At 41.0% G+C, this 27,194-nt stretch overlaps 1 protein-coding gene across 4 annotated transcripts in view; it reads left to right on the top strand.

The window, feature by feature from the left end:
• STAC (SH3 and cysteine rich domain) overlaps positions 1 to 27,194 on the top strand; it is a 169,766-nt gene that overhangs the window by 87,472 nt on the left and 55,100 nt on the right. For 3 of the 4 annotated variants that reach the window (XM_516358.5, XM_016940654.4, XM_009445148.5), the window contains exons 3-6: positions 16,205 to 16,305; positions 18,197 to 18,278; positions 19,354 to 19,469; positions 26,345 to 26,423. In XM_516358.5, coding sequence (XP_516358.4) covers positions 16,205 to 16,305; positions 18,197 to 18,278; positions 19,354 to 19,469; positions 26,345 to 26,423 — 378 coding nt within the window. The remainder of the gene's footprint in view (positions 1 to 16,204; positions 16,306 to 18,196; positions 18,279 to 19,353; positions 19,470 to 26,344; positions 26,424 to 27,194) is intronic. The other variant, XM_024355367.3, reaches the window with a different exon arrangement.

The raw sequence follows: 27,194 nt of genomic DNA on the forward strand, positions 1-27,194 counted from the left end.
CATTTATCAATTCTAGGAGCTTTTTGGATGAGTCTTTAGGGTTTTCTAGGTATAGGATTGTATCATCAGCAAATAGCGACAGTTTGACTTCCTTTTTACGGATTTGGATGCCCTTTATTTCTTTCTCTTGTCTGATTGCTCTGGCTAGGTCTTCCACTACTATGTTGAATAGAAATGTTGAAAGTGGGCATCCTAGTCTTGTTCCAGTTCTCGGGGGGAATGCTTTCAACTTTCCCTTGTTCAATATAAATGTTGGCTGTGTGTTATAAATGGCTTTTATTACCTTAAGGTATGTCCCTTCTATGCTTATTTTGCTGAGGGTTTTAATCATAAAGTGATGCTGGATTTTGTCAAATGCATTTTCTGTGTCTATTGAGATGATCGTGTAATTTTCATTTTTAATTCTGTTTATGTGGTGTATCACATTTATTGACTTACATATGTTAAACCATCCCTGCATCCCTGGTATGAAACCTACTTGATCATGGTAAATTATCTTTTTAATATACTGTTGGATCTGGTTCACTAGTATTTTGTTGAAGATTTTTGCATCTATATTCATCAGGGATATTGGTCTGTAGTTTTCTTTATTTGTTATGTTCTTCCCTGGTTTTGGTATTGGGGTGATTCTGGATTCATAGAATGATTTAGGGAGAATTTACTGTTTCTCCGTCTTTTGGAATAGTGTCAATAGGATTGGTACCAATTCTTCTTTGAATGTCTGATAGAATTCAGCTATGAATCTGTGTGGTTCTGGACTTTTTTTGTTGGCAATTTTTTTGTTGCCATTTCAGTCTCACTGCTTGTTATTGGTCTGTTCAGAGGTTTTATATTTTCCTGGTTTAATCTAAGAGGGTTGTATATTTCCAGGAATTTATCCATCTCCTCTAGGTTTTCTAGATTATCCACATAAAGGTGTTCATAGTAACCTTGAATAATCTTTTGTATTTCTGTGGTATCAGTTGTCATATCTCCTGTATCATACGCAATTGAGCTTATTTGGATCTTTTTTCTTGGCTAATCTCGCTAATGCTCTATCAATTTTATTTATTTTTTCAAAGAGCCAGCTTTTTGTTTCATTTATCTTTTGTATTGTTTTGTTAATATTGTTGTTTCAATTTCATTTAGTTCTGCTCTGATCTTTGTTATTTCTTTTCTTCTGCTGTGTTTGGGTTCAGATTTTTCTTGTTTCTCCAGTTCCTTGAGTTGTGACCTCAGATTGTCTATTTGGGCTCTACCAGACTTTTTGATGTAGGTATTTAAATGCTATGAACTTTCCTCTTAGCACCACTTTTGCTGTATCCCAGAGGTTTTGATAGGTTGTGTCACTATTGTCATTAAGTTCAAATAATTTTTTAATTTCCATCTTGATTTCATTGTTGACCCAACAATCATTCAGGAGCAGGTTATTTAATTTCCCTGTATTTGCATGGTTTCAAGGGTTCCTTTTGGAGTTGATTTCTAAAATCAACTGTGATCCACTGTGATCTGAGAGAGTACTTGATATAGTTTTAATTTTATTCCACTGTGATCTGAGAGAGTACTTGATATAATTTTAATTTTCTTAAATTTACTGAGACTTGTTTTGTGGCCTGTCATATGGTCTATCTTGGAGAATGTTCCATGTGCTGATGAACAGAATGTATATTCTATAGTTGTTGGGTAGAATGTTCTGTAAATATCTGTTAAGGCCATTTGTTGTAGGATATAGTTTAAGTCCATTGTTTCTTTGTTGACTTTCTGTCTTAATGGCCTGTCTAGTGTTGTCAGTGGAGTATTAAAGTCTCCCATTATTATTGTGTTGCTGTCTATCTCATTTATTAGGTCTAGTACTAATTGTTTTATAAATGTGGGAGCTCCTTTGTTAGGTGCACATATATTTATATATATATTTATATATTTATAGGTGCATATATATTTATATGCACCTGCTGCTATATTTAGGATTGTGATACTTTCCTGATGGACTAGTCCTTTTATCATTATATATATAAAATACATATATATGTATATATATATAATACATGTGTGTGTGTGTGTGTGTGTGTGTGTGTGTGTATTTAGAATTGTGATATTTTCCTGTTGGACTAGTTCTTTTATCATTATATAATGTTCCTCTTCTTCTTTTTTAACTGCATTTGCTTTAAAGTTGTTTTGTCTTATATAAGAACAGCTACTCTTGCTCACTTTTGGTGTCCAATTGCATGTAAAATCTTTTTCCATCCCTTTACCTTAAGTTTATGTGAGTCCTTATGTATTAGCTGAGTCTCCTGAAGACAGCAGAAACTTGGTTGGTAAATTCTAATCCATTCTCCCATTCTGTATATTTTAAGTGGAGCATTTAGGTCATTTACATTCAATGTTGGTATTGAGATGTGAGATTCTATTCTATTCATCGTGCTATTTGTTGACTGAATACCTTTTTTTTTCATTGTGTTATTGTTATATAGGTCCTGTGAGATTTATGATGTAAGGAGGTTTCTATTTTGGTGTATTTCAATGATTTGTTTCAGGATTGAGAGGTCCTTTTAGCAGTTCTTGCAGTGCTGGCTTGGTAGTGGCTAATTCTCAGCATTTGTTTGCCTGGAAAGACTGTATCTTTCCTTCATTTATGAAGCTTAGTTTTGCTGGATAAAAAATTACTGGCTGATAATTGTTCTGTTTAAGGAGGCTACAAATAGGACCTTAATCCCTTCTAGCTTATAAGATTTGGGCTGAGAAATCTGCTGTTAATCTGATAGGTTTTCATTTATAGGTTATCTGATGCTTTTGACTCACAGCTCTTAGGATTCTTTCCTTTGTCTTGACTTTAGATAAACTGATGACTATGTGCCCAGGCAATGATCTTTTGTGATGAATTTCCCAGGTGTTCTTTGAGCTTCTTGTATTCAGATGTCTAGATCTCTAGCAAGGCCAGGGAAGTTTTCCTTGATTATTCCCTCAAATATGCTTTCTAAATTTTTAGATTTCTCTTCTTCCCTGGGAAGCCCAATTACTTTCAGGTTTGGATGTCCCAAGCTTCTTGGAGTCTTTGTTCATTTTTTTAATTTTTTTTTCTTTTTCTTTGATGGATTGGGTTAATTCGAAAGCCTTGTCTTCAAGCTCCAAAATTCTTTCTTGTGCTTGTTTGATTCTATTGCCAAGACTTTCCAGTGCATTTTGCATTTTTCTAAGTGTCCTTGATTTTCAGAAGTTGTGATTGTTTTTCATTTATGCTACCTATTTCACTGAACAATTTTGCATTCATATCCTGTATCATGTTTTTTATTCTTTAAGTTGGAGTGAACCTTTCTCTGGTGCCTCCTTGATTAGCTTAATAATTGACCTGAATTTTTTTTCTGGCAATTCAGAGATTTCATCTTGGTTTAGATTCATTACCAGTGAGCTGGTATGATCTTTTGGAGGTGTTAAACAACCTTGTTTTGTCATATTAGCAGAATTGTTTTTCTGGTTCTTTCTCATTTGAGTAGACTATGTCAGAGGGGAGATTTAGGATTCAAGGGCTGCTGTGAGATTCTTTTGTCCCACAGGGTGCTCCCTTGACGTGGTGTTCTCCTGTTTCCCCTAGGAATGGGGCTTCCTGAAAGCCAAACAGTAGTGATCATTTTTGCTTTTCTGAGTCTAGTCACCCAGCAGAGCTACCAGACTCCAAGCTGGTACTGGGGAGTATCTGGAAAGAGTCCTGTGATGTGATCCATCTTCATCAGCTATGGATTCCAGCACCGGCTCCAGTGGAGGTAGCTGGGGAGTGAAGCGGACTCTGAGTCCTTGGTTATGTTTCTGTTTATTGCACTGGTTTTGTGTTGGTTGGCCTCCAGCCAGGAGGTGGCACCTTCAAGAGCACATCAGCTTTCATCAGTTTTTCATGTGTCAGGGAGTCTGTAGCAGTGATCCAGTTTCTTCAAAAGGTCTATTGATTCTCTCAGCTTTCCTGGTATGCTCCTGTGGTAGTTCTTAGAGCAAAAGTTCATGATGTGAGTCTGCACAAGCTGCTGTCTCCCCAAGTGGGATCTGCAAGCTATTCCTGCCTCCTGTCTGCCATCTTCAAAATCTCCCATTTTAAATGCTTTCAAAAATGACTGCCAATTATTTCTCCCAAGAGGCTGATCTTGCCAGATTTTGAAGTTCATGAAGTATGGCCAGAATTCTTGATTTGGTGCAAAAATTTTCACGTTACCTACTTTTATGTTTAAAGTGAACTTTTATAAAGCAAGGATCAACTTAATTGCTTATAAATTAAGATATAAGGGAGGAATTTGGAAGTTGTTTATAATGGAGAGTAGAGTGCTGTCTATAGACCTGTTGTATTAGTCCATTTTCATGATGCTGATAAAGACATACCCCAAACTGGGAAGAAAAAGAGGTTTAATTGGACTTATAGTTCCACATGGCTGGGGAAGCCTCAGAATCATGGCAGGAGGCAAAAGGCACTTCTTACATGGCAGCAGCAAGAGAGAATGAGGAGGAAGAAAAAGCAGAAACCCCTGACAAACCTATCAGTTCTCGTGAGACTTATTCACTATCACAAGAATAGCAAGAGAAAGACTAGCCCCCATGTTTCAATTACCTCCCACTTGGTCCCTCCCACAACACATGGGAATTCTGGGAGATACAATTCAAGTTGAGATTTGGATGTAAGCACAGCCAAACCATATCATTCCACCCCTAACCCCTCCCAAATCTCATGTCCTCACATTTCAAAACCAATCATGCTTTCCCAACAGTCCCCCAAAGTCTTCACTCATTTCAGCATTAACCCAAAAGTCCACAGTTCAAAGTCTCATCTGAGACAAGGCAAGTCCCTTCCACCTATGAGCCTGTAAAATCAAAAGGAAGCTAGTTACTTCCTATAATGGGGGTACAGGTGTTAGGTAAATATAGCTGTTCCAGATGGGAGAAATTGGCCAAAACAAAGGAGTTAAGGGCCCATGCAAGTCCAAAATTCATGGGGCTGTCAAATTTTAAAGCTCCAAAATGATCTCCTTTGACTCCAAGTCTCGTATCCAGGCCATGCTGATGCAAGAGGTGGGTTCCCATGGTCTTGGGCAGCTCTGCCCCTGTGGGTATGCAGAGTACAGCCTCCCTCCCAGCTGCTTTCATAGGCTGGCATTCAGTGTCTGCTACTTTTCCAGGCACACGGTGCAAGCTGTCAGTGGATCTACCATCTGGAGTCTGGAGGATGGTGGCCCTCTTCTCACAGCTCCACTAGGCAGTGCCCCAGTAGGGACTCTGTGTGGGACTCTGTGTGGGGGCTCCCACCCCACATTTCCCTTCTGCATTGCCCTGGCCGAGGTTCTCCATAAGGGCCCCACCCCTGCAGCAAACTTTTGCCTGCACATCCAGGCATTTCCCTACATCTTCTGAAATCTAGGCGGAGGTTCCCAAACCTCAGTTCTTGACTTCTGTGCACCCACAGGCTCAACACCACATAGAAGCTGCCACGGCTTGGGTCTTCCACCCTCTGAAGCCACAGCCCAAGCTCTACATTGGCCCCTTTCAGCCATGGCTGGAGTGACTGGGACACAGGGCACCAAGTCCCTAGCGTGGGGGCCCTGGGCCCGGCCCACGAAACCACTTCTTCTTCCTGTGCCTCCAGGCCTGTGTGGGAGGGGCTGCCATGAAGACCTCTGATATGCCCTGGAGACATTTTCCCCATGGTCTTGGGAATTAACATTAGGATCCTTCCTACTTAAGCAAATTTCAGCAGCCAGCTTGATAATTTCTCCCCAGAAAATGGGTTTTTCTTTTCTATAGCATAGTGCGGCTACACATTTTCTGAACCTAGATGCTGTTTCCCTTTTAAAACTGAATGCTTTTAACAGCACCCAACTCACCTCTTGAATGCTTTGCTGCTTAGAAACTTCTTCCACCAGATACCCTAAATCATCTTTCTCAAGCTCAAAGTTCCACAGATCTCTAGGGCAGGGGCAAAATGCCACCCAGTCTCTTTGCTAAAACATAACAAAAGTCACCTTTGCTCCAGTTCCCAACAAGTTCCTCATCTCCACCTGAGACCACCTCAGCCTGGATCTTATTATCCATATTGCTATCAGCATTTTGGGCAAAGCCATTCAACAAGTCTTTAGGAAGTTCCAAACTTTCCCACCTTTTCTTGTCTTCTTCTGAGCCCTCCAAACTGTTCCAGCCTCTGCCTATTACGTAGTTCCAAAGTCACTTCCACATTTTCAGGTATCTTTTCAGCAATGCCCCACTCTACTGGTACCAATTTACTGTATTAGTCTGTTTTCATGCTGCTGATAAAGACATACCTGAAACTGGAAACAAAAAGAGGTTTAATTGGACTTATAGTTCCACACGGCTGGAGAAGCCTCAGAATCATGGCAGGAGGCAAAAGGCACTTCTTACATGGCAGCAACAAGAGAAAATGAGGAGGAAGCAAAAGCAGAAACCCCTGATAAACCCATCAGATCTCATGAGACTTATTCACTATCGCAAGAATAGCACAGGAAAGACTGGCTGCATGATTCAATTACCTCCCCCTGGGTCCTTCCCACAACACATGGGAATTCTGGGAGATACAATTCAAGTTGAGATTTGGGTGGGGGCACAGGCAAACCATATAGCCTGTGCTTTATCTGAGGTCATGCCTGATCACAGGTGACATACCTGAGTTAGCTATGTGCAGTTCAGCCTAAAGAATCTGGAAATCATGACCTCAGGAAAATCACTATGGGGAATTGCAGATGATGCACCCTCTAGCCATCCCACCACTTACTTTTGCATGGAGATGTATGTTTTCCAAAGAGACGGCCCCTTCATTTTCCCATTTTGTGCTCATGACAGCCTTTCTCAGATGCGCAGACTGAGGCTCAGAGATCAAGTGCCTGGTTCAAAGTCTCAGAGCTGAATACTATTACCGAAGTTTGTTGATGCCTTAAGCATGACTTTTACCACTCTGCCATGGTGTCTTTATAAACTATATATGTATGTACATACACATACATATTCACATATGAACACCCAAATATAATATAATTTATACATAGAGGTTTTAAAAATTGGTAAAACTGTTATCCTACTTTTTTTACTTCTGTATTCCTACATTTGAACTTCGTCACCCTGGCTTCACTCTTCGAAGCTTTTAAAAGAATCAACAAAGCTGAGAACATTGTTTTTATTAAATAAGGACTTTCATCAATATCATTTTAAAAAACAAAAATAAGCCCCTGAATAGGTAGGTGTGTGACAAAACTAGAAAGAGCAGCATACACTTACATTAGCTACTGCATCTGCACCTTTAACTTCTAATGTGTTAGTGATAGTGTATGTAATCACCAGCTTGGAGGGCTTAGCAATAGTGTGTGCATGCTACATATTTTCAAAGGCCTATACTGGGCTGTAGTATATATAGTGGGCTGTAGACCCTTATAGGCATCTATTATGGGTACCCACATCTCTACAGCAGCTGGCCACCCTGAAAATTCCTGTTCACATTTGTCAACTATGAGACCCCATATGTAACCCATCACAAATATGATGAGAATCACATTTCTCTTCCAAAGAGACAAATGTCCCTTCCAAAGAGGGTATTGGGCCAGGATAGTTGCAGCCCCAGAATCTTCTAAGGTAAACTTTTGGCACCTGCAAACTCTTGCTACTTCTCTCTCAACCTCATCCTCATTGACCATGGTTACATATACATATTTTAATTTTATCATTATCATAGACAGTGTTGAGAGACCCACAGATGCCCTTTCACTTTCAGTGGAAGAAATCTAGACCAGAACAGAGTAGAGATCTCTCAGCATGCAGATGGCTGGCAGAGGCAATGAGGAGAAGGGAAGTGAGCTGGGCTTCAGAGTTGTGTAGACCCGGACCCTAGTTCTGTTCCTGTCCTCACTAGCTGCATATTGTTGGGCCTTCATACACAACCTATAAAAATAAAGCAATGGAAATGCCACACAGACTGCTGAGATCATAAGAGGAGAGAAAAGTTTCAATATGAGCTCCACAGCCAGTGAATTATATACCCATCCCAACTCAACATTTATTCATTCTTTCCAATGAAGTTATCTATTATCCCTACTTCCCTGTTATAATAATATTTTAACTATAAAAGGTAATGTTCTTTTATTGATAAAGCGAGGAAGCATCCAGGAAATTGCCTAATGGTGCATAAGAGTTCAATCATTTTTAATCCCTTCCTACCTTTTTTCCTTCCTATTCAAATGTAAGAATACAGAAGTAAAAAAGTAGAATCAGGATGAAAATTCAAGTGTCTGACTTCTCATACAATGGCTTTTCTCGTGTGTGTGTGTGTGTGTGCGCGCGCGCACGCACATGTTTGTATATCCACTGACAAACTCTTTCAAACTTAGTTTGATTTTTTCCTCAATTCATTTTTTTCTTTCAAATTACCCTTTGTCTATATGAGAAGGGGAAAAATCATGCTCAGTGGCTTCATTTGGTTTAGCTAGCTTTTTGTGATTTCCGAATCTTAGAAATTGTCTCCACATCATTACTTCACATCAAAGAGAAGTAGCATGTGAAAGTAATGAAAATACATCATGTTATTTTTTTTTTTAATTCTGCTATGGAGCATTGACTTCTTCAAATCATCGTGATTTCTTAGATTTTGAAGCCACAGATTTCAATAATGGCACTAAGGATGTATAATTTATGCATTCCTTTGATTGTGGAACTCAATATTCCAAACGTGATCATTCAGGCCATTATTTATGTGTTTAGTCAGTTGCCTTTGCATTGAATCACTACATGAAACTATGGCTAAATTGTTATGCTTCCACACTCCTATTATTACATGTGTTTAGGTATATGATGGCAGGCATTTCTGGGTTATATATGTGAGGTAAAAGCAGTAACAGAAATCTGAAGCATCTGTCAGGATAACTAAGCATTCACAGAGGCTGTTGTGGGTCACCCGGGGAGGCATGGTGAAAACTCATTCTATAAGGAGGAGGCAGAAGCCAACGCAAGCTATTAATAGGGAGAAGTCCACAAGCAAAATTATAAAGGTCAAGAGGCACAGCTAACTTAGTTCTTGTCCAGATAGATTTCAACATCTACTTTGAGGAAAGTAGGAGGATATGAAGAGCCAGTAGCAGAGACAGAGAGAGTGGCTCCCAGAATCAGCTTTCAGCCGGCGTCCTAGGTTAGGCAGGAGTCTGATGGAACAGTATCTGGCCTGCACTTCAGGGTACCTGGGAGGTTGGAGAGTTCTAGATGCAGTCACATTAGAACATCGGAATAAAAAGCAAGGCTAGCCAGCTGGAAGCCCATACATAAAGACCTGTAGGCAGACTTGAACCTGGTGGTCGTGCAGGCCTCCAGGAGTCAGGGCCCACGTAAAGAAGTCCAACTCTTTCCATAGAATTAAAGGGGCAAAGCCCCAGTATTCTCTTGGCCTGGACATTTGTCCTGCCCAGGCCTGGGTAGGCTAATCTTTCCTGATGGACAGTGATGTACTTTGTACCAAGCACTTCACTGACCACAGGGACCCAGAGGTAAAGAAACCACCATTTCATGTCAAGTCCCACATAATAGAAGAGGAGATGTCCTGTTGTAATAGGTGCTCTGAGAACGATGAGGGAACAGAGAAGAGTGGTGGGTTCCCTGTGGAGGGAAGGAGGGTGTGTGTGCAGGAGGCTTTGGAAAGTACTTAGAGGTGGTTCATAGAAAGTAAGACTGTTTACCAGTCAAACAAGAAAGGCAGGGAAGGCAGCATGAGCAGCCCTCAAGAGGCGTGACCCAGCCACCCTTACCAGGAACCATAAATGATCTGATAAAGCAAAGGAGGAACCCAAGGTGTCATGTTGAAAATGAAGCAAGGAAAGTAGGGAGGGGTTGCATGGTGGAGAGCTGCTTCAGTGATCTCCATGTGATTCTGTTTCTTCCTTGTGTTAGTGTATATTCAAGGACAAACTGCTGATGAATAGAGCTAGCTGCATTATTAGGCCTGTTTTTATTGTCTAGCACCAGTTTTGTTATAGCCTTTAGTTTAAAAGTACTGACTCTGTCATCATCATTACTGTTTGCATCATCCTTAGCCGTTAAATTCCTCTTGTCTGCCTTGGCACTGAAAATTATCCATTGCTTTGGCTCTCCTCTCTCCAGCTTTAAGACCCTTCTGTGACATGATCATTTGACCTTCTCTGGGCTCTGCACAACTTTTGATGCAGGCATCCCTCACAGCCTCCTCTCCGAGCCATGCCCCTGTACTGGTGGATGTTGAGAGGAGTCCAATAGCTAAACCTGGAAAAGCAGAGGCCTAGAAATTATTTGGACTATCTTGCTTGTATTTACCTTAGAATCACTTATAGATATTTTATATAATCTAAGTAATATTTATGGACATTTCTATATATGTAGTTACAGATTTTTAAAAATTTTTTTCTTAAATCATAGTAAAGAGTCTTTTTTCTCTAATTTATACTAATTTCATCAAATAAATTATGGGACTAATTTTATACTTGTGTAATCTGGAAGCAGACTAATTATTAACAAGAATTTTAACTGTTGTTCATTGTTGATTTAAGTACTGTACTGATTACATTTCTTTTCTTATACAAATTTATGTTTACTCATTCTCCAAATTATTTTTGTAGTTAAGTAATCTCAATAGTAAATCACCATTTTATCCTGTTTTATCTTTAACTCTGACATTATATGAAATTGGATTGAGGATTAAGCAATGCTTCAATGGCAAAATCTTATCAAAATGAGTCCAGCCAATTATTTTACAGATATATGTAATTAATTTCATTTAAAAAAAAAAAGTTGATGCATGCCATTTAGTGTAGTAGGTTCAGCCACCAGCATTGAGAAAAGCTTTTCAATATTTTCTTCCAACATTTATGTACAGATGTCTTTGTGCTCCAATATTTGGCTCTCTGCGGACAGCTTGCTTAAGCATAGTGGTAAATGATACCACGCTCATAAAAGAGCCCACTGCCTACCTCCTAATCAGTGTTGTATTGGCTTACATTGATCCATTCCAAACTCTGTTTGAACATCATGACTAAAATTTTTAATAATTTTCAGCTGTAACTCATAAAACTGTCTTAATTTAGCCCAGAACTTCAAATGCCCTGGGAAGAACTGATGACTTATATGATGAGCTAGCCACATGTTTTCGCAACATCTCCGTATCCAAAGAGCCACATCATTCCAAGGGATGACTTGACCCTGTTTCCAGAGACTTCATTTTTTAATCTGCTTTTTGTTACGGTAGTTCATGAGAATAGTTTAAAGGCAGATAGTACTGAAAGTTCTACAACAGAAACTGTCTCATCCCAGATTCGCGTCTGAAAGGCAACCACTTTTGTCCTCTTTCATTGCTTCTTCTGTCATTTATTTCAGCATTTCTAAATGCTGTGCTTCTGCTGCTGTTTATTGATTTTGTTGGCCTCCTGCTACAGAAGATGAGGGTTGAGCTCTCACATCTCCAGCAACACCCTTTGTTTCTTTCTTCCTTGTTATCACCTTCCACAAAGAGTCATATCACAATCTTTGTTCCCTTACTTCCATCTTCCCAAGAGTTTTATCACAATTTTGTGATACATGGCCAATTTATGCCCTATTGTGACTATTGTTAACTTCTGATTCAAGTATTGTACATTTCTTACAATCTTACACAGATTTTATTTTTCCTCAAATTAAAAATTGCCTTTTTTACTTCCTAAACATTTCATGTATCTATAATTATTTCTTTCATATGCCTTCACAGATTTGTCAAATGCCATATCATATACTCAAAGGTATCAATAAACTTTTATTTATTTATTTATTTATTTATTTATTTTATTGAGACAGAATCTCACTCTGTCACCTAGGCAGGAGTGCAGTGGCACAATCTCAGCTCACTGCAGCCTCTGTCTCCTGGGTTCAAGTGATTCTCATGCCTCAGTCTCCCGAGTAACTGGGACTACAGGCACACGTAACCATGCCCGGCTAATTTTTGAATATTTAGTAGAGATGGGTTTTTTGGCCAGGCTGGTTTCAAACTCCTGACTTCAAGTGATCTGCCCACCTCAGCTTCCCAAAGTGCTGGGATTACAGGCATGAACCACCGCACCCGGCTAGTTTTTGAATTTGTAGTAGAGATGGAGTTTCACCATGTTGCCCAGACTGGTCTCTAACTCCTGGCCTCAAACTCCTGGCCTCCACCCACCTTGGCCTCCCAAAGTCCTGGGATTATACACATGAACCACTGTGTCTGGCTATCAATAAACTTTTAAGTGCTATTTTTTTCCAAGTCTGCTGCCTTACTTCTTTTGACACTCCAGTGTACAGGTACTGCAGAGTTATCATAGTGGGATACCGCTTACCTTTCCTCAGTGTCAGTTGTCAGTTCTTCTGTTATGTACTGGATCTGATATTTTCCTCTGTCTTGATTTAGTCCCTCATTTTTCTGAGTCATATTCTCTAGAAATTTTCTAAGAAAACGTATGTGTAAAGTAAATATTCTGAACCCCTCAATATTGGAAAATATCTTTATTCTACCTTCATACATGTTAATAATTTGGCTGGGTATAAAATTCTAGGTTGCAAATCTTTTTTTTTCTCAGAAAATTTTAACAGCTTCTGAAATTTCATCTTCTTCTAGTTTCCAAGTTGCTACTGAGAAATTCAATCTTCCTATCATCTACTAAGTTGCTTACCGTATCTCCACTTGCCTTTTATCTTCCAAATATATGTTAAACTCTCATCTACTCTTGCTATTTCTCCCAATAACTTTGTTCTTCGGAGTATATGCTTTGTTTTTAAATTCCTGGACTGTAATTTTAGTAGGGTGTTGGTAGGACTAAGTGGGAAATTTATATGAACAGTCCACCATTGTTTACCCAAAGTTCAGTGGCATCTTTGTTTCCAGGTATTTAAACCCATGCAATCCTTTTGCATATATTATCATACTATTCTATTAGCAACTCTGAGAGTAGGTAGTAATAGTCGTATTTAGTGATTTAGCTGAGGTTCCAGAAATACTAGTAGTTTTCTTAAATTTAAAGAGCCAGACTGAGACTGATTCAAATTTAAAACTATGTTTTTCCTACTCTACTCAGGCATAAGGGTCACTTGCAGCAACGACTTTGTGATGGGGATCACTAGTGATAAAACAAGTCAGACCATGGCTTCTCCATATCTTGCTACAATAAACTAATGCCACTGCTGTGATGTGAATTATTCCTTTGAACTATTCTCTGAGCTGCAGAATGCAAGCTTTCCTCTTCAATCATTCTTGTTATTCCAGAGTGGACATTGAAACATCAGAAACCAAATAATTGCTGGTAGTCTGGTTCATACAAACAGTGTACTACATGTATAAGAACAGACAAGGAAAACTGAAATCATGGTGTTTGGGTCTGAATAAAATATATATATTTTAACATATAATGATGCTATTTCAGAGTCCAGCACACAATGAAATAACTTCCTCTTTGAAGCTTTTACTTAAATTCCCACATAGAGCACAAATAGCATTCTCTAATTTGAAAACAAAAAGTAAGTAATTGCTTTCAAAGTCCAGTCTTTTAAAAACATAGCAGTCTTTCAGCTAAGTAGTTACTCTCAAAAAGGAAAAGGGACTTTTCAATGAGTATTTATAAACAAGCATACATGCCCAATAATTTATAGTGTGTTTATGTGTCACTTCAACTTTCTGTGAAGTGATTATGACAGCAGACACACATCATGTTAAATGATGCCATCCTGAAGAAAGTTTTCAGGTAACATAAATCCTGAAGGGTTTTAAACTCTTTTCTCATTCAGGGGTTTGCCTGTTGCTTTTCCAGGTTGCATGCCAGGTTCTTACCCACCCTTATTTTATCATCCAGTTAGCCCCAATGTCATCTTCATGTAGGTTAAACAACCCAAATAAAAGGAGGAAATATTTAGGACAAGCAATGAAAGAGTGAAACTAGGCAGGACCTTCTCCAACCTGGGGCAAATCTTCTACCACTTGGACCCTTAGGCATCTCATCTTTGAAATGAAATAATACAAATAGATCTTCAAGTTCCCCCTTTCAGCTCTTGAATACTATTTATGCATCGTTGATTAATCAACTTCCACGAATTATCTCAAACCAGCCACCACTGCTTCAGTTCATGAGTGGCCATGAAAAAATGTTTTTATCAGGCATCATGCTCAAGAGCTGGGAATATCGAGGCAAATTAACAGACACAGTCCTTAGCCTCATTGAGTTCATGGTCCAGAGGGAAAGGCAGACTAAAACAAACTTTCAAATAAATAATAATTGTGATAAATGATGTGAAAGATAACCACAGAGTGTTGGGAGAAAAAGTAAGAGGAAAAGGATAATTTAGACAGGGGTGGGAAATGTTTTCAAGAAAAGCTTCATTGAAATGCCAAGAGATCCACAGACTGAGGGGTTGCTAGCCAACTGAAGAGTGATGGAAACAGCATTCCAAGCATATGAAGCAGCATGTGTAGAGAGCTGAGGAATTAAAGAGCTTGAGTATTCAAGGAACTATAAGAAGACCACATGGCTAAAGCATGGTGAACAAGAGGGACTGGCCTGAGATTAAGTTAAAGGTGGGCTCCCAAAGCCTGCAGAGCCTCGCCAGTATGATGAGCACCTTATAATACATCAGAAAGGCAGAGAGAACCTGCTGAAAGATGTTTAAGCAAGAAATAGAGATGATTTGATTATATTTTTAAAACATTACCCCACCAGGGCACACACATTGAGTTGGAGGAGGACAAAAAGAGATGAAGCAGTGAGACTGGCTAGATGGTGAGGCAATTGTGGAGAAGAGGGTGGATTTTGTAATCTTAGGACATCCTCACTTTGGGTCTGTGGACAGCTGTGCTGTACAGTGGGGTATCTTGACTTCATGTCTCATACTACATGGACATATTCATTCCTGTATCTCCCCTCTAAAGAGACTTACTTTTTTGAGAATCACATACTTGTTGGACTCACCAACCCTTTTCCTAACAAGCTTTTGGAGTGCAGGCCTTGTTCACACAGCTGTCTCCTCAGCAGGCTGACAGGACCCCTGGCCACCCACGTCTCTTATTTTTAGTTTTTTCCAAGAATGGGTATGGCCACAGCCATATGTCCCACAGACTCACATAGGTCAAGCTGTTAAAATAGTCTCCTTGAGACCCTCTCAGGACTGAGGAGACAACAGAGCACAGCCCATCCTTCTCATCATGGTAAAGGAGGAGGGATAAGACTGATAGTGCCTCAACAACTCTGCAAAGAAATACTCTCTCCACTACCTCACCTTTCTTCCTCTTTTCTAATACATGAGATGCTTGGTCATCTAAGAGTGGCAAAAATACATTTTGACACCTTTTTGAGACCTGCCTGGGAACCTACCATCTTACTTTGGGATATCAGAGCAGATGGCATTCTCTTGTCTGTGACTAGATGAAGGCAGAACACACCCATTTTAACATCCTGTCTTAAGCTTTATCCAGCCACTTTCTGAAATAATGAACACCGGTGTGCAGCACCTGCCATCTTCCTGAAGCCCCCACACCCTGCCCTCTTATTAGGCCTCCCAGTTCCTCTCCAGTGCTCCTGCCTTGGGCCTTTGTGCATGAAGATACCAGGATGGCTCTCTGCCTTTTCTTCTCAGCCTTCTTTCTTCTCACTCCATGATAGCACCCTGTCCCAAGAAGCTAAGTGACTCACCGCAGCCACAATTTCATTATCATTCGCATCTTCTTCCTCTTTCCCCAGGCTGGGGTTGGCATCTGATTGAGTCCTCTCTCCCTTAAAGACTGTCAGCCCCACTCTCACACAGACCTGCCCTTCCCCCTTAATCAGTCATTTTCCTGAGAATTTATCCAACGGTTCAGATCCTGTGATAGAAATACAGAAGAAAATACATCAAATTTCGGGACTTGCACTGCTCAGTAAGACACAGAAAAGTAGAACTGAGTAACCTACATGAAAAGCAAAGAAAATGGAATTTACTAGCTTGAATTGAGAGAACAAAGGGCATGGAGGAGGCTTAGAGTTCCTGGAGTAGTGAATAGGAAAGATGGAGATAAACCAGAGTGTATACCTTAGGTAGAAAATGCAGGAGAAAGCAAAAGAATCTACCATATATATTTTTTTTCTATTTTGAAAGCTTCATGAAAAAGTTGTAGGAAAGAATTACCTGGGGAACCTCGTTTTCTATGATTTTAGACTAATCAGCAGGAAATGGCAGGTTGTTTCCTAACCAAAGTTTGCCATGTACCTGACAGGAACAAATGCTAAGCATGGACTGCGCTGCAAAGCCTGTAAGATGAGCATCCACCACAAGTGCACAGATGGCCTGGCACCCCAGCGGTGCATGGGCAAGCTGGTAAGGGCTTGTGCCAGGAGTGAGGCCCACACCTCTCTGCTAGGGCACTTGCCTGCTGCAGTGAGATCACCCCCTCCAAAATCCTTCCCTGAAACCCTGAGCAAAGCACCCCAGAACTGGCTGCCAGCTTGGCTTCCTAATTGGCGTAATCAGAAAACAAGGACAAGGGCTTTGTCAACCCAATCAACAATGCCCCACCTTGAAAGGGAGTCAGGGTCAATAACAGAGTGACCAACTTCTCCCAGGTTGGCACTTTCTCAGTTTTAATACTGAAAGTCCCACATCCTGGGACTGTTCAGGTTTTAAAAGTGAAAGTCATGCATCTCAGGAACCCCTTAAGCCCCAGGCAAACTAATGGTTGGTCACCCTAGTGCTTCCTTGGTGGTCAGCTCAGTGGGTAGCAAGGGAGGACAAGAGCTAAGCCCCCACAAAAGAGGAGAGAATAATAAATATCTGCACCACTTTAACAGAATCATGTTGGCCAAACCAAGGGAGATTGAATGGCCCTTGAGATGGCTGATCATACCATCTCAGGAGGATGGGCTTCAGTCCTGGTGCCACATATTGATTAAGAGGCAATTCAAGCCAGGCACAATGGCTCACGCCTATAATCCCAACACTTTGGACACCACGGTGGGTTGATCACTTAAGCCCAGGAGTTCGAGACCAGCCTGGGCAACATGGCATGACCCTGTCTCTACAAAAATTTTAAAATTAGCTGAGTGTGGTGGTGTGTACCTGTAGTTCCAGCTACTCAGGAGGCTGAGATTAGAGGATTGCTTGAGCCCAGAAGGCAGAGGTTTCAGTAAGCCATTATTGCACAACTGTACTCTAGCTTGGGTGACAGAGTGAGAACCTGTCTCAAAAATTTTTTTTCAAAAAGCAATCCAGAGCGCATTTGAGGGTGTTTGAAACTAGGATGGCCAAAGAATTGTAGAAAGGACGAAGAATGTCTACCCTAGAGAATAATTAGACAGGACATCAACAGCTGTCTTCAACAATTTTAGACCTAAAATTTAGAAGAGTAACTCCATTGTCCTTTGAGGCTCCTGGGGAAAGACCTAAGATCAGTGGATACTAAGTCTTAACAATAAAAGATAATGTCTTGCCTCCAGGGTTAGTGAATGCTCCTTCACCCCCTCCCATCACTGACAGTGTAACGACAAGGGACACCACTTTCCAGGAACATCAGACAGGATTCTGGAATTCTAGAAGGGACTGGGCCACCAAGTTCCCATCCAGTAATGGAGTACAGTGAAGTCCAGGTTCTTAGTTTATCTATTTACTCTGATTTGCAATGTCTCTTTTCTCAAACCTCTGCCTCCCCTGCTTCCCCTTCTCCTTCTCCAGTGGTGATTCCCATAAGCCAAGACAGACCATGAAGGAGAGGTCAGAAAAACAGAGAATAGAATCCAGATTACAGAGCAAATGATTCTGGCTAAAGCTCTTCAGATATACAAGAGCTTTTAGGCCTCCCTCTGAGGTCCACTTACCCAGGCCCAGGCCTTTTATTTATATTATTTTAACAAACCACAATAACAAACTGTGGTGAAATAATATGTGGCAGTCCACTTGTAATCCAGGAGGCAATGAGGATCTGGGATGCAAAGGAGGCTGCAGTGCACTGCAGAAGGAGGACAGACACGACTGGGGAGGCCAGGGCCAGGACCTTGTTTTCTGGATAGAGTGTAACTTGCTTGTTGCCACTATTCCTCCCTGCCTCTGCGTCCCTGCTGGGGTTAAATTGTGGAATTATAGGATAAGTCGGCATGTTAATGGGAGACAGGAGGGTGCTCCTGGAGAAACCAATTGGTTTTATTTAGGGAGCTCTTGTATGGTTTTCTCCATCTCCAGTGACATTAACCCCTTGCCTTCCTCATTCTCTCTCCAGCCAAAGGGGTTTCGGCGTTACTACAGCTCCCCCTTGCTCATTCATGAACAGTTTGGCTGCATTAAAGAAGTTATGCCCATTGGTGAGTTGGGACATTGATGGGTTGAGTTGAGTTTGAAGCAGCAAAGTTAACATTAATGGCTACTGTCCTCCCACGGCTGCAAAACCCGTGGGGTATCTCTGTGTGTTTGTTTGGTGGCTATTTGGGGTATGACTGTGTGTTTTGCTGGAAGGGAAACATAAAGTGGACCAAATTCTCCAGGAATTTTCATCCTCTCCCTGATGAAGCTCAGAAAACACCTAAATCCCAAAGGCTACTGATTAGTAATTCCACCATCAGCAGCATGGTGGAGTGGAAAGAACACGGAGAATGGCTTCCCCCAGACCAGGCTCTAAGCCCAGCTCCCTATTGACAACTGTGTGTCTTTGAACAAGTTACTTGACCTGTCAACCCCCACAAAATGAGAACAGCAATTGCTGCTTTTCATAATTGATATAAAAAATAAATATAGGTTATTCACCCATGCTTAGTAGGAGCTCAGTGAATATATTATTCTCTAATGCAGATCAAAAGATGCCCTATATTTATTGATAGCTTTGGCTTGGATTCTTCTCTAACAATATCTTTCAGTTTACTTCTATTATTTTTTTTCTCTCTCTGAAAATCTCGACATCTATTTTTGCTTTTTTTAGGGGGGGCAAGTTTTAAACTAGAAATTTGTAAGTTAGAAAGCTTTCAATTAGAAATTAATGAGGCCCAGTAGTGACAAGTTATTTCTAAAACAGTTGCCTCCTACTGCAAACTTTGTGTCTCAAGTCTTTGTACCTTGGTGAGCACAGCCTCCCAGTAGAGGAGATAAAGCTGATCCCTGCAAGAACCTGGAAATCAGAGAGGAATAACGAAAGAGGAAATTCAATCAGGAAGAATTTGGGAGCAGAGTACTAGCTGGTACATGGCAGGACCTGCAAATGGGAGCATGCTGGGTGGGGGTGCATCTGTGAGGAACACTTGGCCATGAAAGCCCTGTCTACCCAGAGGCTAAGTTCCTCTGCACAGAGCCTGCTTCTCAGGCGCTGTTCACCCAGGAGATGTGGTAGACAGTTCGCTGGGTCCTCTCAGATGAGCTTCCTCAGATGAACTTTCTCTTCTGTTGCAGCCTGTGGCAATAAGGTGGACCCTGTCTACGAGACCCTCCGCTTCGGCACCTCCCTGGCCCAGAGGACAAAGAAGGGCAGCTCCGGCAGTGGCTCTGACTCACCTCACAGAACCTCTGTAATTATCCTCTTCCTTCCTCGGTTTGTCTGTGGTGGTCTTGGGCAGAGCGGGCCTCAGGCACTGCAGTATGGGGTATTCCACCTGACTGCCTCATGAGGGCAGGTCTGCAGGGAGTCAGGCACCTGCCAAAGAGAAACCCAAAGTGCTTTGAGCCACTAAGGATTAACTTCCTGTTGTCAACACCAAGGGATTATTTTACTTTCCTGCCCAAAGACCATCCCCTTGGCCTCATGCTCCTTGACCCTTCCCATGGACCCCCTCTCCTTTACCCTCCCACCAACATTAGATAACATATGAGTCAACATACAGAAATGTTTGGCTCAAACAATGGTCAGGAACTTGGAAATCCTGGCTATTTCCAGTTTTCCGTTTAGCTACATTCCAGTTCAAAGACACAGCTATTTCTCACATCTTTTGTCTTTTCTCTCTAAGAGAGGGCACACCTCTTGATTGCACACAAAAACTGCACTCTCAAAGTTACTTGAACTATGACTCTGTGGGACACTCACTCTTCCAAGCACCTCTCCTAAGTTTTATCTGACTTAAACTGACTGTTCCAGGCATCTCTGTGACCTGTTATCATCATCTTGTCTCTGGTTGTTTCAAGCAGAATTTCTATAAATGCTCCAAGATGCCATACAACTCTGCAGCCCATGCTGAAAGCCACCATTCCTCCAGCAAAGAGGCAAGGACCTTCCAGTTCACATGGCCATTTAGGATAGCCAGCTCCTAGTTTCCATTTCCATTGTTGCAGCCCCTGCTGGACTGGAAGCTTCCAGGCAAGACACAGATGAGCCTTCAAATGGTCTGCCCCACTGAGTCCTCTCAACATCAAGTGACTAGGTGGATTGTGGGAAGAGGGGCAGGGCACATGCCTGGGAGGGGTTCTCAGAGACCAAGTTGAAGCAGCTTCCTCATTGGGTGCAGGTTAAGCCACAAGATTGTAGGTAGGTGAATAGGAATGTAGGTCAGGTAGGCAAGTAGGTAGGTTTATAGGTCCTCTATTGGGTGCAGTTTAAGCCACAAGATTGTAGGTAGGTGAATAGGTCGGGTAGGCAAGTAGGTAAGATTATAGGTCCTCTGCCTGATGCCATGTGGCTATCCTCAAAGCCATCTTTAAACTCACTGAAAGCCCTGTTCTTCATGCATCCACTGATTTCTAAGAGGAAAGAACTAAAAATAATTTTTACTCTTTTTCCTTACTGTACATAAAATTGACATCAGATAGTTCTTTCTTCTACTCAGTTAGCAGACATGAATGAAGGGCCTACAGTTTACTAGCACTGCAGGGGACACAAAAGAAGAGGAAGTCATAGCTTTGTACCCTTAGAATTCACAACTTATTTCTGAAGACCAAACCAATAGCAAAGAAATCTGACAATGGTGGCATTGTTTACCATTTTTTTAAAAATACACTTTTATATGTCTTATCCCATTTTATTAAGATTGAGAACATAACATACATGTGTTAAGGATATTATAATGACTGTGTCATATGAGTACTGAAGCATTTCATAGTAAAGATGAAAAATGTTTCGCTTCAGTAGACATTGCCTCAAAGCAGTGAGGGGATAATGTGTGTCATTTTAAGATACCTGATGACCTCCTTAGGGAGGAGATCATTGTCATTTGGCATCCAAAAGATAATGCTAATTCTTTTACTGAAAGAAGGATAAAAATGGTGCTAAATGTGATGAAAATATACAAAGCATACATGCGTAGGATTTATATGTAAATAAAGGCTGCTTAGGTTGGGTAACAATAATATACATAAAGTGTTTAGCACAGGGCCTGACATAATTGACACTCAATGAATGGAAATTGTTACTGTTCTATATTTTAATTCATTTAAAAATATTTTTTGAGAGATGGGGTCTTGCTGTATTGCCCAGGCTGGCCTCAAACTCCTGGAGTCAAATGATCCTCCTGTCTGAGTGTACTGAGTAGCTGGGATTACAGGTGCATGCCACTGCACCCAGCTGTTTCATTTTCATTACGCATCTAGCCTTAACAGTGTTTTCTTTGAACTTGAATTATTATGAAGTTAAACAAGGATGTAATCCATTAACAAGGCAAATATGTTACCTGAGAAGGGCATTTCCCAGAGCCACTCATGCTTGGGCAGTGTTAGAAACCCCTGACTTACTCGAGGGTAACTTCGCTGTTCTGCTCAGCCCATTTCCTTCTCTGATGTGTCCTCCTGTAACTCCTTAAGTTGGAGTGTTCCCAGGGGTCTGCTTTTGCTTGGTCTTCTTATTCTACTCTCTTTGGTTGATCTCTGTCACATTCCTTTAGTTCAAGCACCGTCTCTACATTGATGACTCCCTTAGGTATTTCCTCTTGCCCAAGCACCAAACCAGTCCTACAGATATTGCAAAATCAGCAGATTCAGACTAAACTCATATTCCATGAGTGATTAAGTCCTATAATTCAAAACTGAGAAATAATATCAAAGATACCCTCAGTATTTATCACCAGTACTAGAGGTTTGAACCTCATTATCTCTCACCTAGATTATTATAAAGAAATAACTGTGCTACCCTTTTGAGCCTACCCTTAACAGTACCCCCCGATTTATCAATCCTTAAAGAAAGGCTTTGTGCAACTTCCCTAATTAAAATCCTCTATTAAGTTGCTTATGTCAGAACAACGATGCCCAAACTCTTAGGCATGGCATATGAGTCCTGCCATTACTCTAAAAACCCACTTTCCCCTGAACTCCCCAAGCCCTATAACATATCCATTCCTTAGAACATGTTGCTCCACCGAGTTGAAATTTTTTAAGACCCACTCTATTTTTTACAAAAACAATGAAGAGTCCCCAGACTCCCCCATGCATGGTGAGTTGCTCCTCCCACAAGCCTTCAAGAATTCCTTTCTTATAGAATATATATGATTGCATTGTAATCATCTGCTTTTGTGTCTATTCCCTGAATAAATACTGAGTATCTGGTGAGTATCTAGGTCCCGTTCCTTATTCATCTCATTACATCAGGGACTCATAGAGTGCCTGGCACATAGTGAACACTCAAGAAATGTGTGAAGAATGAGGAAGAATTAAAAAGGGACTTTTGAAGACTGACCTCAGAATCCTCCGGGATCCACACAACACTTCATTTCTCACACCTTAAGCTCTGGGCACAGTTTGCCGTTTTCTGCATAGCCATGCTCTGTCCAGACATTCAAACTATCTCCACCTCTGTCAGACAACATCTGTCCAAGCTTCTGAGTCTGGTTGGGCACCCACCTCTTCCCTGGTGCCCCGGAGCATCCAGTTCATTAATCCATTAGTTATATATTGCTTAGTAATTTTCACTTTTTTGTTTCATTTTTCTCTCACTTTCCCAGTCCTCTCCTCAATTAGACTAACCTCCTTAAATGCAAGGATTCTTTTATTCACAGCTTTGTATTTTCATTACTTTATACCAGTGATTCTCAAATGCTGGGGCATATCAAAATCCCCTGGAGAATTTTGTAACAATAAAAAGGCCCAGGTTCTGCCAGCCCTTTGTAGAGTGTCAATACATATGTGGTGAGTGCACGAATCAATGAATGAATGAGCACCCTCCGCAGTCAAAACTGCCTAAACTTCTGTAATAGAGGGCTGGCAATGAGCTAAATCAGTGGTTCTCAGTGTGTGGTCTCCGGATCTGCAGCATCAGCATCACCTGGAAACTTGTTAGAAATGCAAATTTGGGTTTCTGTCTCTCAGAACTGCAAAATCTGAAAATCTGATTTGGGGAGCCAAACAATTCCCATTTTAAAAACCCCTCCAGGTGATTCTGACGCACATTAAAGTTGGAGAATTACTGAATTAAATTAAAAACTAAAGTTTGCTTCCAAAGAAATCAGCCCTCTGTCTCTCTCCTCTTCACCTTTGCTCTTACTCCCTCTCTGTGTGAACAGCATTTGAGTGACACATTTACAGTGGCCACAAGCCTGGATCTGAAGTTTGAAACAGAGATCCAAGAATGCTAATCATCTCCCTAACCCCACGTACCACGTTGCATCTCCTTTCTCAGGGGACTGAGGAGGGCCATTGCTGTCAATGTGTTGCTTCCCCAAAGCCACACAGAGCTCACTCTCAGCTTGCAACCATCTCCCCTTACAAGTCAAGACTGTTTGTAGATGCCACTCAGCAACAAAGGAAAAGCACAAACAAAACTGGTCAGAGTAGAGAGATCTCTGTCCACTTTGACCAGCATTCTGAACAAGCCTTTCTCAAATCTTTCATGAGAGCCAGTAGGTCATCTCACTTCAGTGCAAGCCTCTTCCATGCTTGTGGGAGGCTGGCATTGGTGGAAGGGCAACTGAAAAGCCAGCACATAGAGGCAATTGCGGAGAGACGGCTCCACAGAGATGGCTCTGATCTATCTGCACGAGCAGTAGATGGCTGCTCCTGTGGTTCTGAGCTTTGCTGAACTATGACAAACAGACCTCCTTGGAAACATTCCATAGTAGGCAATGAACATGTCAGCCTCCTCATTTGGGGCTGATGCTAAGAAGCAGCAAGACCACCAGAGGGACAATTGGGGATGTCCCAGTTTGCTTTCATCTCTAATATAGCTTTGTCTTTAGCAACATCTGGACCCTACAGACTGGTTTTAGGAGCAAAACGCATAGTTTTCTGAATGTCAAAGGGATGTCCATTTATCACCGTCCACTTATACTGGCACTGGTTCCACCAGTAGATATTTGTTGGAGTTTAGCTCTGTGAAGGCATTGTTCTGAGAGCTGCAGGGAGACAAAGACAAACCAAATTGTACTTAAAGATCTGTCACTTCACTCTTTCCCCAAAGTCCAACCATCCTCAAAGGAAGAAAATAGGAACATCGATTGGTATTTTAAAGTGATTTTGCTTCCTGCCAGCAGGTCAGTAATAATGAACTTCAGCATCCTGCATTTTTTATTTTATTTTATTTTTAGTATTCTTATGTCCTAAAGTTAACATATGCCTGCATAGCAAAGCTTTGTTCCACAGCTTTATTTTCTTCCAAGGCTGCAGAGGCATTTGTTTTACATTGTTGAGAAGTCACTGCTTGGCTGTTTCCAAATTGTTATGTTTTCCTCAATGTACTTTCAAATGTTCTAAAATATAAAAGGCTTGATGGCTTTGGGAAAGCTAAAAGAAACCAAATTCAAACAACATTCTAGGAGTTAGTTGGCTAGTTTATGAATAATCTTCAGTTTCATAAGATTAAATTAACAAATGAAATTCTGTACAAACCAACTTCTGTACAGAAATTGTGAGCTTCAAAGGGAGCAGGACATGAGTGACTTAGAGACCCTGTGACTTTTTTTTCTTCTTTCTGCTGTGTCATGATAGTAACAGTGTTTGAAAAAAAATCTTAAAGCTAAATTGTAACAAAAATCAGTCTCTGGAGGGTGGTGCTAAAGGGCTCTAGAGCTGGCTAGGAGAGCTAAGAAGATAACTTGTCCCTCTCCGATAAGATATAAATAAATAATTTTTAAAAATATGACTGTCAGGCCAGGTCTGGTGGCTCACACCTATAATCCCAGCACTTTGGGAGGCTGAGGCAGGCAGATCACCTGAGGTCAGGAGTTCGAGATGAGCCTGGCCAACACAGTGAAATCCTGTCTCTACCAAAAATACAAAAATTAGCCAGGCATGGTGGTGCATGCCTGTAATCCTGGCTACTTGAGAGGCTGAGGCACAAGAATCGCTTGAACCCAGGAAATGGAGCTGAGATTGCACCACTGCACTCCAGCCTGGGTGACAGAGCAAGACTCCATCTCAAGAAAAAAAAAAAAAACATATATATATATATGTGACTGTCCTCAGAGGCCCCCTAAATTCCTCTTGTGAAGAGGATAGAGCCAGTTAGACTGAAGCTGGGTCACGTGGCCCTTTGAAAGAGGCATTCAGTGTGGTATGCTAGTAAATGTTTAACAACCAAGTCAGAACTGGACCCTGATTTGAAGCGTTTGCCAGTTCCACGGAGTAAAACTCCTGTGGTGATCCATTTCATGCCACCAGTGTGATAACCATGAGACTCTCACCAGCCCACAAAGATGCTTTAGCACACCAATGAATAAAGCACAATGCTTAAGAGCACGAGCTCTGGAGGCAACGCCTGTGATTCACAGCCCCAGCTCCACCATGTATTAACTGTGGGGCCTCAAACAGAGCTACTGATTCTCTCCGGGCTTCAGATTCCTCTCTGAAAAATTGGTCTATCATAGGATTAATTTGGGGAATAAATGAGATGGTATCTATAAAGTCCTTAAAAACATTACATGGTAAGTGATCAGGAAGCATTAGCTATTTAGAGTGCGTTATTGTTATTATTGTTGTTTTTGTTCTTGTTATTTCTGTAACCTAAGTGGAAGAATGATTGTGACTCACTTTAAAAAGAGAGTCAGGATACATATTATAAAAACAATTAATTTTGCAGCAGTGGAAACAGTATTTAACTTATACCTAAGTAGTGCATCCCTCCATAGTGCATCCCATTCTCTAAAACTAATATTTAAAACACCTGTAGAAAGAGCTAGCGTTTTATTGAAAATTTTAAGTGACAGGATATGGACAGGCATTCTGATTTCTCTTTGTTGCCTATTCCTGGGAAGAAGCCTGGCTGTGGCCTTTGCTTCTAGACATTCATGAATATTCAATACTCACTGGATACCTACCATCACCAAGCCTGAGCCTGCTATAGACACCTGAAGGGAGGTACAGTGCCCACGAGTGGACATAGCTTCTCTGAAGTTAGCCAAACAGCCAAGACAGCAATCACTGGGTCCTTATGTGCCATGCAAATTCTACCTAAGCTCTCTTACGCCAAAATATCTGCTCAATTGACCGCAGATATAACATTGTTCATCCCATGCTCTTTCTTCTTTCCTCCAAGACTTCAGATCTTGTGGAGGTTCCTGAGGAAGCCAATGGGCCAGGAGGCGGGTATGACCTAAGGAAACGCAGCAACAGCGGTGAGTGAGGTAGTTGGCACAGCACAAATGTGATCACATGAGTCAGGGTCAGTGGGCAGGTCAAGTTGATTTCCAGTCCCCTTGCTTTCTCTGCTAGCTCTGGAATTTAATCAGGGCGAGTGTTCAATGTTCTGGAGAGAATGTGAGCATTGTTTCTGGTGGATTTCAGTGATTTGCTCTAATATGTTCCTGAGTTCTATATCCTGAGTTCTCATACTTTATGAGAGTATATTTACTCTTATGAGAGTATATATACATATATATATATAAACTGAGCTGTATTGGGGTTTAAGAGTTGCTTCCAGAACTTTTTGTGAATACGTCATTTTCTCCACTGAGCTAGATTAGATTAGATTAGCAAACCATACCACAGAGAAGCTAATTTGTGCTACACCTTAGGTACCTGAAACCAAGTGGTGGTGGGGCCCAGGAGAGAAGTGTGGGCCTCACATTTGGCTCCTTCCCCAGCAGAGACAACTAAGAAGCTCAAAAAACTGATATGTACAATCCAGCCAAACATTCTATATTAAAATTATTTAATCTAATAATTTAAGCCTTTGTTATAATAATTTCTAAAATATTTATTAAATGCTAACTTCATACTTCCACTTGCTGACATTAATAAAGAGCCACCTCGTAATCCAGAGCTTAAAGACATGTGACCAGATCCTTATGGATGCATTCTTGCTAGGCCTTTTGGACATCAATAACTACTCAACCTTCACTAGTTTATCAAAAAATATTTATGAAGCATTTACTATCATTAGCAAA

This window comes from Pan troglodytes, chromosome 2, assembly GCF_028858775.2.
Source record: "Pan troglodytes isolate AG18354 chromosome 2, NHGRI_mPanTro3-v2.0_pri, whole genome shotgun sequence".
In the NCBI taxonomy this organism is placed as follows: domain Eukaryota; kingdom Metazoa; phylum Chordata; class Mammalia; order Primates; family Hominidae; genus Pan; species Pan troglodytes.